This window comes from Pungitius pungitius, chromosome 9, assembly GCF_949316345.1.
Source record: "Pungitius pungitius chromosome 9, fPunPun2.1, whole genome shotgun sequence".
NCBI classification, from domain to species: Eukaryota; Metazoa; Chordata; class Actinopteri; order Perciformes; family Gasterosteidae; genus Pungitius; species Pungitius pungitius.
The window spans coordinates 1,211,143-1,223,311 of record NC_084908.1 but is presented as its reverse complement, the minus strand read 5'-3'; the positions used below and the strand labels follow the sequence as shown (position 1 = coordinate 1,223,311).

The following is a 12,169-nucleotide window of genomic DNA, read 5'->3' as shown; positions in this document are numbered from 1 at the left end:
CTGAGGATTTACTGTCAGGATCGTCAGACTCAACTGAGCTCTCAGGACCTCTCCTTTACGGATTCCATTTTCTGGATTGTTCCTCCAGAGACTCGACCCTGCAGGAGTCCTGAGCAAGAGATTTCCAAGTCGGGTATGAGAAACATGTGTTCCTTTGTGTGTAGCTGTTGTGTGTATCTGCTCTAATGTCTTAACGGAGTCCAGCTTGATTCTCTAACTACTTCTACGACTTTCACAGAACAATTGCATTTAATCTTGGATAAATGTGTTTTTACGGTATTACTTTAGTGTCTCACATGAACTGTGGTAATTGTTCGGTATAGTTTGTCCCAGTCTCCAATAACACTTCATCATCAATGATACTTTTTGACTTTGTGCAGCTGCATAAGTGTGCAGGGCTTCAAGCTGATCTATATCTACCTCTGGGATTAAATAGCTCCCTAATGAGCTTTCACTAATGTCCAAGCTTCCCTTAAGCTCACACTGCAAGAACAGAATCAGAATTCAGGACTGATATATATATATATATATATATATATATATATGTAAGTTTTTTCAAAACAGCCAAGAGAAAATCATTTGTCCAGCAATTACAATTCATTTTAGATTAAAAAGATAAACTACATGTCAAAGCCTGGAATCGGCAGAATTATTATAATAATTGTAAATTATGTAACAATAAAAGCAATGACAATATAAACAAGGCACTGGGATGACAATATGAGACCTAACAAAAAGGGTACATACCACAGGTTAAAAATAATAGATGATAATTTAAATAATTTAAGTGCAGTTTTGAAAAGGGGCGACAGAGAATGTGTGAGGTGCCGGAGGAGAGAGCCTCAGAGAGAAAGGCAACGTTGGAGAAGTTCCTGTCCAACCCGAGGTCCGATGTTGAGCAGAGTCGGGTGCAGTTGGTGTGAAGGGTAACGGGCATTTTGAGTAATGAGGAGAATCTTGAAGTGTATTCTTCTCCGTGGAGCCAGTGGAGGCATTGCAGGACTGGTCTGATGTAATATTCGGTGCTGGAGGGGGAAGGAACATCGTTACAGAAGGAAAGTGTGATGATGATTTTGCTGGATGTGCCAATAAGGATGTTGTTGCTGTAGTCCAGTCGAGAGTTGATGAAGGCGTGGGTGAGTTTTTCAGCGGTTGAGAGGGAGGAATGTGGTAGGAAAGAAAGTTTTTTTTTTTGTGTAGCGTTGAAAATAATACTACGGTTTTGGACACTGAGGCTATCGATGCAGAAGGAGAAGTGGTGGTGGGATTTGTTTCAGATTTGTTGCTACTGAGTTTGGAAAAATTGCCTGATTATCACGTCTTTATGTCTTCATGGTAATATTGAAGTGTGGGCACCGGATTTGGTGGGAACGTAGAGCTGGTTGTTGTCGGCATGGCGGGAGATGATAGAAAATCATATGTAAAATCACATTGTGTGGTTTCAACATTTCCCTCCAAAATGAGAGTGGTAATAGAAAGCAAAAATATGAATTCTAAACAAGTGCCTAATGCATCCCTTCAAATAGGTATCAGAAGTGGAGCATGTTAGAATCAGAATAACACGTTCAAATGTTTTGATTTGGATGTATAGCTACTGTTGTAATTAATAGTTTATAGTTATCATTAAAAATCTGCTCACTTACATTAAATCAATACGTTTTTCTCCTCTGTCTTGCAGTGAGTACTATGAGGAACATGCCTTTGAATGGGCTGGATCCTGGAATCAGACTGCAGGGCTTCCATTGTGTTTAGACCGGGAAGCAGCATGCTAACAAACCGGTGAACCGCTGCGGCCCGTCAAGCCCCCGCCCTCGTCACCGCCCCGCGCCAGCGACCCAGCTCCGGTGGGGGGGGGGGTGTGACTCCAGACAGTTCCACTCAGCCCGAAACACCTAGGCCAACGCCATGGATTTCCTTCTACCCATCAGAAGTCGAGACAGGATGTCTTTCTCCGGCTCTGAACCTCTTCTGGGCCCTCACAGTAGCTGCACCAGGCACCACTACCACGGCGTCAAAAGAAAGCTGCGGCCCGGACGGATTATGGGCTTCATCATCAGCATGGTGGCGGTCTGCATATTCTGTTCATGGAGTGCCTTGTCACTGGTCACGGCAGTGGCCAAGGAGCTGGCGTCGCCCGCTGAGGGTTCGGCAGAAGAAGCGGCGGCGGCGGCGGTGCCCCAAAGAACTCTTCTGCAACACCACAACCTGTCGGCCGGGCCGGAGGACAAACCGGTGGCCATGAAGTCGTCCGACATGGAGATGAATCACGGGGACTACCCAGTGGACTTGTTTACCGTGGAGGAGAGACGTCAGGGCTACGTGTGCTTCCATATGTTTGGCATGCTGTACATGTTCATAGCCTTAGCCATCGTCTGCGACGAGTTCTTTGTCCCGGCACTCACTGTTATCACAGAGAAGCTGCAGATATCCGATGATGTGGCCGGAGCCACCTTCATGGCGGCGGGGGGGTCCGCCCCGGAGCTCTTCACGTCCGTCATAGGCGTCTTTGTCTCCCACAGCAATGTGGGCATCGGTACCATCGTGGGCTCCGCTGTCTTCAACATCCTGTTTGTCATCGGGATGTGTGCCCTGTTCTCCAAAGAGGTGCTGAACCTCACCTGGTGGCCTCTGTTCCGAGACGTGTCGTTCTACATCGTTGGCTTGCTCATGCTCATCTATTTCTTTCTGGATAATGAAATCACACTGGGGGAGAGTATCGGCCTGCTCTCCTGCTACACCTGCTATGTGACATTCATGAAGTTCAATGCCAAAGTAGAATTTGTCATAAAAACCTTGCTGGGCAGCAACCAGGTGGACGAGCTGGAGACGCCACCAAAGGTGAGTCTACTCCGTCCATCACTCGGCCAACTGTCCACTTGGTCCATTTGTTCATCCACTTCATCCACTCATTCATACATTCGCCTCATTCCCTCTCTTTTGACGCCTACTCATTCATCCATCCATCTATACACTACGCAGTGTTCCCATCACAAACACCTGGGCAGGTTTTAATTCAGAAAACCCGAAAGTAAGACATCTCTCAAAGCTGGATATTGCGATCCAGAAAGGGAAAGTCCAGGTGTGTGTTGTATGTGAAGTGGACAGTGTCTGACGAGTGTGTGGAGTCACATCATTTCTAGAGTGGGGATGACCGGCTGTGCTTTTGACTCATCTGAGACTGGGAACAAAACCCCCAGTGAACCGGTTTTGGCTACTTACCCCAAGAATAGTCGCGCTCTTGTTCTGGGAATTAGACGGGGTGTTGAACAGACAGCCCTTTGTCAGGTGGCCAAAATAAGGATATAAAGCTTTGTCTTAACCTGCCACCTGCTCGGACAGGTAAAGCCAGACTGCAGTGTCTTGCTGCTGACTAAGACCAGGAACGGGCCTCATCTTTACCCACTACCTGTACTGCCTCAGAGTCTCAGAGTACGGATCGGCACTTCCATCATATCATATTTGGGAAAATTATATGTTTTCATCACTTTTGTTGCAATTATTATTTGTAATAATTACAGGTAACATAAACCCTGAACCCTGGAATCAGAATTTACAAAAATCTATCAAACTTTCAGTCAAAATTCGGTTATCTTTTTATTCGCCTCACTTTCTTTTAGTGACATTATAGTTTTACAAGGTTTACGAGGATTGAATTGAAATTAAGCACGGTGAAAATGAAACCAGCTTCATTGAATTGGAAATCCGAAATCCTTGAAGCAACTCTTCAACGCCACCAACACTTTGCCATCTTCAGCTCGCCTCATGTGGTCTCCTGACTCCGTAAGGAGTTTTTTTGGTCTCCTTTTTCAGTTTATTGAACAGAACTAAATATAATCGCAGATCGTCTCTTCACTATTTAGTCACAATTTTAGGAAAACATGAGACATGAAATTGTTCTGAATATTTATCAGTGTGACATTAGTGTTTCTTCTTTTGCAGTGTGAGTCTCACACACACACACACACACAGGATGTTGACTGATGACAAGACACTTACCAATCATTAAATCACATTACACTTACCATCACTTCATAATCACCCAACTAATCACTTCATGCCGACCGGGAGGAGACAATGCAGATGTCATTTTAAGCTCGGAATGCTCTGTGCTTTGTTGAAAACGGCAGATTCCAAACAGTCACTTGTTTCATGGTAGTGATTCAGGCCAGAGACGCTTTAAAAACTCCTCTCCCTAAATGCTTAGGTAACCGTTTTATTTTTTCTTAATCATTGACTGGTAATAGTAATAATGTTGTACCTTTTACAGTCTTTATCATCCTCAGGCCCATTACATCTTTTTCTATCATGTTTTATTTCAACGTAATGCATTCACCAGGAATCAGACTTTTTTCCCCCGGACGCATGTTATCACCGGATTGTGTTTTATTCTCATGTAAACGTGTGAGCATGTGGATTTAGGTTGCTGATCACCGTTGTTACAGAAGCGCTGTTTGACATGCGTGCCCTTCTGGGAATCAGCTGGTCCCCAAGCTGGCACCCCTCAGCCCATGAACAGCTTTTCTCCTTTGGTCACCCGGCACTCAATGTCCACTGCCTTGCCCTCATGTGTCGATAACTGCTTAATAATCCCTCAGGTTAATGCTCTCCAATCCCATTAGCGCCACTAATAATAGTCGGATGCTCTCTGGGAGGAGCCAGATGATCAGCAGATCACAGTAAGGAAACCCAGCCTGGAGCCATGCTCACGACCTTATATATTCCATTGTATTTGGTTGTTTCAGGCGGACTTTCACAGTGCATCAAGTGTCCACCTAGAGAGGGGGAGAGAGAGAAGATATGATGGTTTTCTGGCACTAAAGTCTTCTCTGATCCCCTTATGAACTGCTTACCTTTGGTGACGACAGAAAACATGCAGCTCGTCACACTGTCCCTCCACCTCTGCAGGGCTCTTGCGACATGTTGAAATTTTTCTGTGGATCCAATGATATCAGACCTGGATTACAAGTACATCTGCAACTTCACAACATGTTTAAATATCCACACAGATAAGGAAGCTGAATTGGTCAATAGTTATTATAGATATACATGTTACTGATAACAGTTCTATTATTGCCTTCAAGAGAATACTAAATGATCTGAGATTCCACTGCTGATGCACTTTGAATTGTTTCATGTTATTACGCAACCTTTATTCCACTACAGGGACACTTCATGCAGTCTATGTGGTTGTGTTCCAGGCCAAAGCTCGTCTGACGGATTCTTTACTCGCGCAGCAGAGCTGACTTTTGACTTTCTGATCATTGTGACCATGGTCAAAACCCCCTGTCCAATCAGGCATCCATGTTGCTTTTCATCCACTGTTGGAATGAGCACTTGTGTAGCTGAAGAGGATTTGAATAGCCTATGAAAGGGAACTGTTTGACAGGACAGTGACCTGTGAAGGTTGTCGTGGGACTTTAGACGCAGGCTTGAAAAGTAGCCGTCTAAAAGGGGTGATCTCTGCAGATTAATCCGAGCTAAGTCGCACAGCTCGGACAGTCAGTCAGTCAGAGGAACAGAGGTTGAGAGAAGAGGGGTATGGGGCCGATGGAAATGAGTGGGAAATCTGAAAAGGTATTCCGACTGTGTCTCAATGATGATATTTAGGATGAAAGGTGGAAATCTGTAAGGTTTTAAGATTTAGATTTATTCTGGTGTTTATTGACCAGGGTCAGAAGCTGTTCAATCTTTCTGCTTCCATCTTCTCGTCATCACCTTTGGGTCTGAAACAGCTGCGTTACATCATGAGCAAGCCTGGCTTTGCCTGATGGATAGACTTTTGATGTGTTAGTTATCAAAGTTTGGATGACTATCATAAGTTCCCCCCAAAGAAAAAGTTGCAATGTAAAACACTTTCCTTTATAATTTATGCCCAGTGATAATCTGCTCTGTTTAAGTCAGTGACAAGAGATGTAGACAACCAACAAACTGAGCTTAATCTTAAACTGCAAAAGATGCATCAAATACTGAACAAAATTGCAGTGTAGGACTTGATGTATGAGGACTTGGTCACCCATTTATGAAATGACATTGTACATTGAAATGACATCTCACACGGCTAAAACCTTAAATCAAGAGAAACTAAATGGTGAGACAAACTGTTTCCCAGGTTTTGAAGATCAGCAGTGAAATTATTTGTTATGCTGTTGAACAACACTGTAAACAAGAAGCGGTTTTGGTCGTTATTATATTGCATTGTAACTACTAAGCTTTCTAATCACTTTCACTCCATTTATTACAACAACATGCCTATATTGTGGTTAGAAATGGAGTAAAATTGCCCCTGCTCTTTGCTATATTTCTTCCCAGCAAACGCATTGATTCATGACTTCTAAATAATCAAAGCTTTATTTATTAAGCTTGACTTTGGAGCAATGTGACATTTTTTAAACACAAGGTCACAGGGTGGTTGCTCCCGTTGTGATGTTACCCTCCTCCACCGGGAAAGCTACAGAGACAAGTATAGTGAGAAGTTTTTTGTGAGGAAGAATCATTTCAAATGTTCCAGGTGAAGCAATCATTGCTAAATTGTTAAAATGAGATCTGCATGTGGTTACATTACAAAGGATTTTACACAGTTAAAGTAAATTCGCTATAGAGGTTAAAGATATCCATATAACAAATATCCAAATTATGAATTTCTGTAGGCCTTATGTATTTGATTGCATATAATAAATGCATTCATTCATGAGTAAACATGCACGTTGATTTCTTTCTCTCTGTGCTAAAAGGTCGATGCCCCGGGGGCAGCTGGAGATGACGAGAGCAAGCTGACCGTGAGTTTGTGTTCACTGTATGAGATGCAGGTCATGTTCATGTGCCTACTTATATTTACAGTATACTCTATAAATCAGACATTTGTTTGTTTTCCATCACCCTGTAATTTGGAAATGTTAAGAAAAGAAGTTTAAATGTTGATTGAGTATTTACACATTCATTTTTTTTTTTTTTTGCATGGAATATATTTCCATTATATTTCTGTATTTTTATTTTTTTTTAAAGGCCAAACCGAGGCTGCAGAGGGAAGGCAGCTGTGCCTCTCTGCACAACTCACTGATGAGAAACAGCATCTTCCAGCTCATGATACACACTCTGGACCCTCTCAGTGACGAAGGTATGGGTAAGCAAATAAAGAACACAACACCACACAAACATACACATGCACACAAACACACTCATGGAACAAGAGATGACATTTAGTACAATGAAGCAGAGCCTACACTGTGGATGTGAATAGAATTAACAATATTCTCTTAAATAGCTTTAGTGAAGATTATGTTTAGGATTAGAAATAGGTTCAGAAAATGTTCGTGGGGACAGTGTTGGGTTGAGGAACGATATCGTGAGATCTTCATTCATCCAACCACGCCCCACCTCTCATCATATCCAGAGCTGTTTCCCAGAAATAAAGCCCAACACAATAAGAAAAACGTCTTCCTCCCCATTGCACGTGTTACGCATAAACAATACTTAATCACAAATGTTGAAGATACACTGCTGGGCTGACTGAGTCTCTTTCATTCCAGGACAATTCAAAGAGAAGGCATCAATCCTTCACAAAATGGCCAAGCAGAAGTGTAAAGAAGAAGCTGCCTGTGCCAACGGTGTAGGTGAGCAACAGTGCTGTGGGAAACTATGGGACTTTATTTGTCCCACTCAAAGATGAAGTGACAAATCAATCATCAGATCTTTAAATTAGGATAAATGGAGAAAAAATACTTGAAAGTAATCAATATTTTGATAATCAGAAAGGAATGACTGGACCTTGGGGAAAGAGAAGCTGTTATTACTTAACTTCTTCCTCTTCTTCCAAACTTTTAAAAAGTATATAGTTACATAACAATATATTTGCAAGTGTAAGTGGTTTCAATGACTAATTTGTCAATCTATCTGTGATTTGTTCTATTTGCTGTATTTGTTGCTGTGTCGAGGACAACCTCAGAAAATTAACACCTATCTTTTTTTTTGTCCACATAGGGCCCCCCTCCCAGACACAAGCTTCAAGAAATGCACATTGTACAGTTTCTGCCCATTTCTTTACATCATTACACACTTTTCTGTTATTTCAGATGAATACAGTTTCATTTATTAAACTCCATTCTTATTCTTCTCTTTAAAGCTGATAAAAACATCCCGAACAGTTCAAATGTTGCAGTGGAAGTCACACCCCCCACGAACGGTGTGGCAGGAGGAGACGAGGTTCGGCTTTAATCTTTCACCATTTCTCCAAGCCATACATTTTTATAGAGCCTCAGTCCAAAGAAAAAAAATAAATTATGAAGCATTATTTAAATGAATAATGATCTACATGTAAGTGCAGTTTGTTTGAAAGCAAGTCTTTTCTTCAGGATGAGGAGGAGGATGAAGACCAGCCTCTGAGCCTGGCCTGGCCAGACAGCACCAGGAAAAGGTTGACGTACCTCATCATCCTGCCCATAATCCTGCCACTGTGGCTCACACTGCCCGACGTCAGAAGAGAGGTGACAACACACAAACACACGCATATATATATATATATAATATGTAAACAAGAAAAGTGACAGTTTTAACACAATGCAATCATTGATAGAAATCCTTATTTTTACTACATATACACATTATGCCAGGCATAAGAAACCTAGAATAACTAATTACATGTGTCTCTTATTGTGTTCATTTACCACACAAACTGCTCAACACTCTTTTTCCAAATTGTTGTTTTATATGTTGACATTTTAATTAAAGGGCCAAAGAATAAACGATCGGTCGTTTGACTGATAAAACTAACCTCGCTTCTCTTTGGGTGTTTTTAGACCTCAGCGAAGTTCTTCCCCATCACTTTCCTCGGCTCCATCAGTTGGATCGCTTTCTTCTCCTACCTGATGGTGTGGTGGGCTCACCAGGTACTTCACACGTTCTCTATTTCTACATACGCCAACTCTGTTGTCTGCTTCTATTCTACTGCTGAGGCCTTCCTCGTGAATCAGTCCAGCAGTCAGTGTTGAATGTGTGACTGCGGCAGCTGATCCTAACTAATCTGCCGTGATCCAGGGCCCAGATCAACCCGCAACCGCTCTATTTTAACCGTGCAGATGCAGGCAGATCTGCGGCAGGGGGTCATGCGGGCAGGATGGCGCCTCGGCTGCTTTTTGAGATCCATCGTTCTCGTCCGTGCCTGGCGCGTTCCCGTCCTCACACCTTTGACACTGACCTGCCGGGTTCTAAACTGTGTGACGTTGAGCCACCTGTTCTTGCTTTTAGGTTGGAGAAACGTTCTGGATCACAGAGGAGATAATGGGTCTAACAATATTAGCAGCTGGCACCTCAATCCCTGACCTGATCACCAGTGTGATTGTAGCACGAAAAGGCCTCGGGGACATGGCCGTCTCCAGCTCCGTGGGCTCGAACATCTTTGATATCACTGTGGGGTGCGTCGAGCAAAAAAAAACAACAAAAAAAACACTTGAGTGTAGCGTCTGAGCAAGTGTTGTTCGTCACGCACGACCTAAACAACTCTTCTGTGTTGCTCCCCGCCAGGCTGCCGTTCCCCTGGCTCGTCTACAACATCCTCAACGACTTCAAGCCAGTCGAAGTCAGCAGCAACGGCTTGTTCTGCGCCATTGTCCTCCTCTTCCTCATGCTCCTCTTTGTCATCATCTCCATCGCGGCTTGCAAGTGGAGAATGAGCAAGTTCCTGGGCCTTCTCATGTTCATGCTTTACATCGTCTTCCTGGTCGTTAGCGTGATGCTCGAGGACAAACTCATCGTCTGCCCCATCACCGTCTGACAGAGGGAGAGGGACAAATGTTATGCACAGATGTGCTTGCGTGCACAGTGGGATTTAGAAGAGAGAGAAGAAACGCTGACACGGACACAAACTGTCTCTGATCTGTCTCACTTACACACACAGTAGTAGACGGCATGCAAACAGACACACACACACACACGCACACACGCACACGCAAGCTAAAGAAAACGAACCGACACAGGTTGTGGATGTCAGTTAGGCAGAGACTGATTGGCTTAAATCAGTCCTAGCGGTGCATCACACACGTCCAGCGGTTTGCAAAGAAGCCTGTAGGTCATCGACCCTCTTTTCACCGCGGGACTACGTCCAGCGGTCTTTGGGTTGGCCAAGATGGAAAGTTTCAATTGAAGATCACCAGAGATTGTGTTTTATTTTTTAATGAAAGTACCAGGTGGCAGTATAAGAAGTACCTCCCACTACTCATGCAGGAAGTTAAGCGCATAAATTGAATGTGGGGGCTGAAAAAGACTTTTATTTAGATCTGCTCATTTTTCCTCCTGTATGGCTTTGCAAAGGCATCAAAGGACAAATGTTGAGTGTTAAAAAAAATGTTTTTCATTACAGTATATTTGAGGACATATTTGGCAGAAATGATTACTTTACGTCCTATTCATGATAGGATACTATTCTATGATAGGTTACATGAATGCTAAATAGTTACGTTAGAGCTTACACAGGTAGTAGGTTCTATGGTGTCGTCATGCTCAATATATTCCAACTTTTTCATGTCATAAGCTCGTGAGCGTGTATTTTTCTGGTCGGTCTGCCTTTACATTGCACTTTGTGCATTAAAATGTAATAACCAGGTCATTGTGGCATTTCCCAGTAGATGATGCAGGGGGGACAAGAAGTGGCGGACCACAGATTAGTCTTCTCCATTATGTTTTAATCATTCATGAACTCAAAAAGGATTTTCATGTATTTATAAAGTTCAATATCAACAGGTCTCTCCGGGCTTCTTCTGCCATGTTGTGATGTTAAACAATGTACTGTATAAGATACTACGCCACTATGCTCACATGTTGGGGACATAGAGGTTGAATTCTTAGAATTCAAATTATTGTAAGAAACAGCAAGTAGTCCCGTAATTTCATTGTAAAACCAAACATGGACTACCGAGGCTTTATTCATTTCTGCACTTGCAGCTTTTTTCTAAACGCTCTCTATTAGATTTAAAGTGAAATAACGTTGACCTCACTAGGGTCCTGCTGTAGGTATCAGTATCTTTCCATTCAAATCGTACAATCCCGATCATCCGGATCAAACAATAACACAATAAAGAGCTGTCTCTAACTCAATGAATCTGTTTCCTTTTTTTCCTTATTGTTTTACAAAATTCAAGTACATTTTTCTTCAGTAGATTTCAAAGAGCAAAGTCCAACTGTCCTTAAAACCAGCCAGAAACATACTTACCAATGTGTGGCAGGTATAATAGTGACCTATTGCCCACCAAATGAATCAACTTAGTCCATTTTGGTCTTTATCACTTTATCACCTGTCGCTTGAATGCTTCACATGTGCTACAGCACACGCCATTGCACTTCTTTATGTTGCATGCTTTCAAATACCTGAAGCATATGTGAATGTGTGAAGTATTTGATGCTGTATTCCCCCCAAAAACATTCAGCAGGGTCCATCAATCGTGGACCATGTGGATAAATGCTCAATGAAGGGACTGTCTGAATCTATGGATACATTCTCAAACTTTTATATACAGTCCTGATTCCCCAAGAAAACTTATTGACAGGTCAGATCTGTTTTTGTTCATTTACGTCTAACATACTGTATACATTATTTCTTTGGATGAAGGAATTGGGTTTTCCCGATTACGTTGCCATTGCGTTATCGGTTTAACACAAAAGGGTTACAGAATAATATTGCAGGTGTCTGTCTACCTTCCCCTGTTTCTCACATTGTTTAAAACATTTGTTTCATTGTGTCAATATGTGTATAAAAGATTTGTGAACTACAATGCAAGACATAAGCTTGTGTATACAATCATAGCCAGCACATACTTGACCTCAACACAACTCCTGCTCTCACATTACAGACCTACACTGTCTATACGGTAGCATTGCAAAATGTGTCTTGCGGTGGTGGATTGTGTAAAAGTGAGCAACATGTGTATGAGTGAGTGCATTTTGAAACATATATATAACAATTCATCCTCGACACGTTTGACACATGGTAAAATGCTTTTGTATTTTCCTTCTACGTTATGTGTCAAGTGTGGAATAATATTTATGTACTACTTGAATTGTGTATTATACTGTAAAAAAATATATATCATTCCTCTGTAAAAAATGTTATATGATTAAAAAAAATTAAACCGTAATTTTCATTCCAGATGTTGGGAGTCGATGTTGAACTTTAGAAACATTT

At 42.2% G+C, this 12,169-nt stretch overlaps 1 protein-coding gene across 2 annotated transcripts; it reads left to right on the top strand.

Annotated features, from left to right (window-relative positions):
- slc24a2 (solute carrier family 24 member 2) lies at positions 1 to 11,089 on the top strand. 2 transcript variants are annotated; one of them, XM_037473123.2, is made up of 11 exons: positions 1 to 133; positions 1,679 to 2,838; positions 6,732 to 6,776; positions 7,003 to 7,114; positions 7,527 to 7,610; positions 7,978 to 8,016; positions 8,120 to 8,199; positions 8,349 to 8,480; positions 8,793 to 8,882; positions 9,241 to 9,407; positions 9,517 to 11,089. In XM_037473123.2, exons 2-11 carry the CDS (start codon positions 1,906 to 1,908, stop codon positions 9,764 to 9,766), a joined length of 1,932 nt encoding a protein of 643 aa, XP_037329020.2. In that variant the 5' UTR covers positions 1 to 133; positions 1,679 to 1,905; the 3' UTR covers positions 9,767 to 11,089. The 2 variants fall into 2 exon arrangements, with proteins under 2 accessions (XP_037329020.2, XP_037329018.2); XM_037473121.2 differs by having other exon boundaries at positions 7,003 to 7,120.
- The last annotated feature ends 1,080 nt before the right edge of the window (positions 11,090 to 12,169 follow it).

Coding starts and splice junctions, on each gene's coding strand:
- slc24a2 (XM_037473121.2), top strand. CDS start 1,906: ATGGATTTCCTTCTACCCATCAGAAGTCGAGACAGGATGTCTTTCTCC. Junction 6,777..7,002: donor ATGACGAGAGCAAGCTGACC/GTGAGTTTGTGT, acceptor TTTTTTTTAAAG/GCCAAACCGAGGCTGCAGAG. Junction 8,017..8,119: donor AGCTTCAAGAAATGCACATT/GTACAGTTTCTG, acceptor TTCTCTTTAAAG/CTGATAAAAACATCCCGAAC.